At 39.9% G+C, this 4520-nt stretch overlaps 1 protein-coding gene across 1 annotated transcript in view; it reads left to right on the forward strand.

Annotated features, from left to right (window-relative positions):
* Nucleotides 1–4043, forward strand: part of LOC118738815 (probable DNA mismatch repair protein Msh6) — a gene marked incomplete in the record, with an annotated part of 4586 nt that extends 543 nt beyond the window's left edge. The window contains 11 exon segments of the mRNA XM_036469805.1: nt 10–269; nt 338–550; nt 608–802; nt 872–1006; nt 1073–2008; nt 2268–2564; nt 2621–3025; nt 3088–3265; nt 3332–3483; nt 3546–3701; nt 3774–4043. Coding sequence (XP_036325698.1) covers nt 10–269; nt 338–550; nt 608–802; nt 872–1006; nt 1073–2008; nt 2268–2564; nt 2621–3025; nt 3088–3265; nt 3332–3483; nt 3546–3701; nt 3774–3908 — 3062 coding nt within the window.
* Between the last annotated feature and the right edge of the window lie 477 nt (nt 4044–4520).

Consider the following 4520-nt stretch of genomic DNA (forward strand, 5'->3'; position numbering starts at 1 on the left):
AAAAAGGTGGTTTTATGGAAAAGCTAGCTTCATTGCAAGCCTCGGCTACTATAACAGACGCAAAAACGGCTGCGAAAAATGATGCTAAATATGAGAAGATTGTATGCACCACATCCACATTGGACGAACCAGTGGTATGGCCACATCAGAAGCTGGACTTTTTACAGCCCGATAAGATAAAAGATAAGCAGGGCAGGCGCCCGGATCATCCAGACTATGACCCTACAACATTGCATGTACCCGAAAAGTACTTGAATTCGCTATCGCCGGTAGGATGATGAAAAATATATTTTTAATGGATTTAATCATGTTTCTGCTTTGATTTATTTATTTCTAGGGTGTACGCCAATGGTGGGTGTTAAAATCGGACAACTTTGATTGCGTGCTCTTCTTTAAAGTAGGTAAATTTTATGAATTATACCACATGGATGCAGAAATCGGCGTACAGGAGCTGGGGTTTGTTTACATGCGCGGCGAATTTGCGCATGCCGGTTCGCCTGAAGTGAGCTTCGACAAAATGTCTAGCGTACTGGTTGATCGCGGCTACAAGGTATATTATGTGAAGCTACCTATTTCATGTTGAAATAAAATGGTTTTCATTTTATAGGTGGCGCGAGTTGAGCAAACTGAAACCACCGAAATGATGAGCGAGCGCTGTAAAAAAATTAAGCCTACGAAGTTCGATAAGGTTGTGCGGCGCGAGATTTGTCAGATATCTAATCGTGGCACGCAAGTATTTGGCACACAATGTCAGATAACGCCACATTACCAACCAAATTACATGCTGGCTGTTGTTGAAAAGGTAATCAAGTGGTCGAAATTTCCTCACTGTAATTTTTAATTGACTACTTAATTGACTATTTAATTAAAGAATGAAACGAGCTGCAGTAAATATGGTGTTTGCTATGTCGACACTTCAATCGGGGATTTTTATATTGGCGAGTTCGAGGATGACAAAAATGGTTCGCGCTTGTTAACTTTGCTTTCGCATCATATGCCAGTTTTGGTACGCTAAAGGAAAAACTAATAATCAGTTTAATTTCATAGTTACTACTGTGGTCTTTTCTTTTAGCTACTCTATGAACGCAGTTCACTTTCTGAACGCACGCAGGAGATTTTGCGTACCATGCTTTCCGGCATACTCAAAGATCCTTTGCCGGCCAATGGTTCGAAAGTGTGCAGTGCTGAGAAGACACTGAAACATCTCGCTGAGAATTATTACGCAAAAATATCGGACGATACTACGAATGGCGATAATTGGCCATTAGCACTGCGCACAATGCAATCTGAATCTGACCATTTGGGGTTAACACCACGAGATGATTGTAAGCTTGCATTGAAGGCGCTTGGTCAATGCATTATGTACTTGCAGCGTTGTCAACTCGAAGAAAAAGTACTGCCTATGGCCCGCTACCACCTCTATACGCCGCCGGATATGTTAAATGAATCGGTGCGTATGGCAAAGCCGCAGTCGGGCCAGCAACAATCTGTACGCCGTCGCCATATGGTTATCGATGCGACAACACTGGCTAATCTGCGTATCACAGGGGAAGAGTACTCACTACAAGCTACGCTGGATAATTGTTGCACAAAATTCGGCAAACGCTTGCTACATCATTGGATCTGCTCGCCCAGCTGCGAGCTGAATGTAATTGTGGCCCGTCAGCAAGCTATAACTGAATTGATCGAGCATTCTGTAGAATTGCAGGAGTTGCGCGCTTTGCTGGCGCCAATGCCAGATTTTGAGCGGCATTTAGCGCAGATACATTTGTTCGGCAATAAGCGTATCTCACAAGATCATCCCGATGGACGTGCCATACTCTTTGAGGAGAAGTTGTATAATAAAAAGAAAATACAGAACTTCATTGGCATATTGAAGGGATTTACGGCGCTGATGGACGTACCAATCCTTTTAAGCGGTTTTGAATCACCACTCATGAAGCGTTTGACCCAACTGCAGCCAACCGGATGCTTCCCAGATATGGCAAAACAATTGGAATTTTTCAAAGTACGTATCGGCGGTAGGGAATTCAAAATTCGCAATGAAAAAATGTGAAACTTGGATATGCAACGGAAGTGTATATCTCCCGCAACGGTTTAATATTAAGAACCATGCAATAAAATCAGTAGCCAATTTTCTAATTTCAGAGCAATGAAACGAAGAAGGAATTAATCGTTAAAAGCTTCACTTTCGTAGTGTGGCCACTCCATTTTTAATTGTTTAGCAGGTATCAATTTAAATTCGCTTTCAAAATACTTCATTACAGAACGCTTTCGATCATGAGGCAGGCTCCAAGACTGGTGTAATTGCGCCGGAACAGGGTGTGGATGCAGATTACGATGAAGTATTAGAGAAAATCAAAAGCATAAATGCCACATTTAAAGATTACCTAATTGAGCAAGAAAAATTTTTCGGTTGTCGTCTAACACCTGGTGGCGAGAAAAATCGCTTCCAGCTGGAGGTGCCTGAAAATGCGGCTAGGAAGGCAGGCAAAGCCTACCAATTGGAGGGTCAACGGAAAGGTAATAAACCAGTACGACGCTTCTCGACGAATGAAACACGCGTAAGTTACCAAACCATTTACTAGTATCTAAAATTACCGATCACCTCAATCTGCAGACACTCGTCAAGCAAATGCAACACGCTGAAGTTGAACGTGATGCCATACTAAAAGATTTAGCCAGACGAATATTTGAGAAATTCTCCAAACATTATGAACTCTGGAAGCAATGTGTTGATTGTGTAGCTAATCTGGATGTCTTAGGCTCATTGGCAGAGTATGCACGCGCTCAGCAAGTAATTTGTGTGCCAGAATTGCAGGAGCAAACTGCCGAGCAGCATCCATTTATCGACATTGCAGAGGGCTATCATCCATGTGCCCCGGCTGATACATTCATACCAAATGGGCTCACTCTGGGCACGGACGAAACGCCAGCACCGCTTTCCATACTTACGGGCCCCAACATGGGTGGTAAGAGTACGCTAATGCGGCAAGTTGGCTTGCTGGTGGTGATGGCACAAATTGTATGTTAAAAGTAAAATTTTGAGTTAAATAATTTAGTAAAAATGCTAATTTTATTATGAAGGGGGCGCATGTGCCGGCCCAACGTTGCCGCATCACGCTGGTCGATCGTATATTTACGCGTTTGGGTGCACAGGATGACATTATGGCAGGGCAGAGCACATTCTTGGTAGAGTTGAATGAAACATCACTTATTTTGAAGCATGCTACCGTTAACAGTCTAGTGTTGCTTGATGAACTAGGTAAGCTGTGTGGCATATTATATTGCTATTAACTTTGAAAGTAAAAGAAAAAATCAATGGAAACAGGTCGTGGTACTGCTACTTACGATGGCACTGCCATAGCAGCCTCAGTGGTCAACTATTTAGCTGATTTGAAATGTCGTACGCTTTTCTCCACACACTATCACAATCTAATCGAGTATTTCCACAAAGATGCGCGCATCACATTGGGTCATATGGTGAGCTATACTGTATACTAATAGCTATACAGTTTTTGTAACATTCTTTTACTTGCCTACAGGCTTGTATGGTTGAAAATGAGGACAACGAAGATCCAACTCAAGAAACGGTTACCTTCCTATATAAGTATACTGCTGGGGCTTGCCCCAAATCGTATGGTTTCAATGCAGCTAAGCTGGCTGGTATGCCGCAGCCGATTATAAAGCGCGCTTATGAGGTGAGCTGAAGAACTTGCTATGCTCTGTCTAATTTCTTATTTGATTTTAATTCCAATTTTTTTGAATTGCAGCTTTCTAAACGCGTGGAGGCTATCGCTTTGCGCCGTAAGGTCATGTCGAAGGTTGTTGCTGGCGCAGGCGATAAATGCAATGATATAAAGGAAATCAAGAATTTACTTTTGCAGCTACAGGCTTGTCGCGTTTAAGTAATTTACTTAGGTAATTTACGCAGAATTCGTTTTTTGTTGTTATCTTTTGACTCGTCTTAATTCATGTATACGATTATTTAAAAAATACATACATACATTATTTACTCTATTATATTAACGATCTAAGTGAAATCCTTGTATTTATTAGAACTCTTGGGTTTGCTTATTTCATTTATCAATGTTCTGTGGGTCCAATGGGGTATTGGTTTATTTATTTTTTATTTTTTTTATTATTTTTTTATTATTTTTTTATTTTTTATTTTTTATTTTATTTTTTATTTTTTATTTTTTATTTTATTTTTTATCTACCGGACACTGTCCTCACAAATAAGCGAAAAAAAGGCAAATTACATATACAGTGCCGCACTAAATTATTGCCAAAGGGAATTTATCACCATTTGTAAATGCAAATTTTTTTATTTTAGTTTTCTTCCGCCAATTTTTTATAAAAAATATAGTTCATACTACGAAAAAAAACTTAAAAATAAAATCTCAACTTTGTGCAAAACTCAGGAAAATTTAATAAATTAGCATAAAGTTTGCAACTTTTTAATCAGGTTTTCTATAAAAATTCAAAGTATGTATGTAGTGCAATTTTGAAGTTGTAAA

The sequence above is a fragment of the Rhagoletis pomonella genome, unplaced genomic scaffold (assembly GCF_013731165.1).
Source record: "Rhagoletis pomonella isolate Grant_MI unplaced genomic scaffold, Rhpom_1.0 Rhpom_scaffold_00005, whole genome shotgun sequence".
NCBI lineage: Eukaryota > Metazoa > Arthropoda > Insecta > Diptera > Tephritidae > Rhagoletis > Rhagoletis pomonella.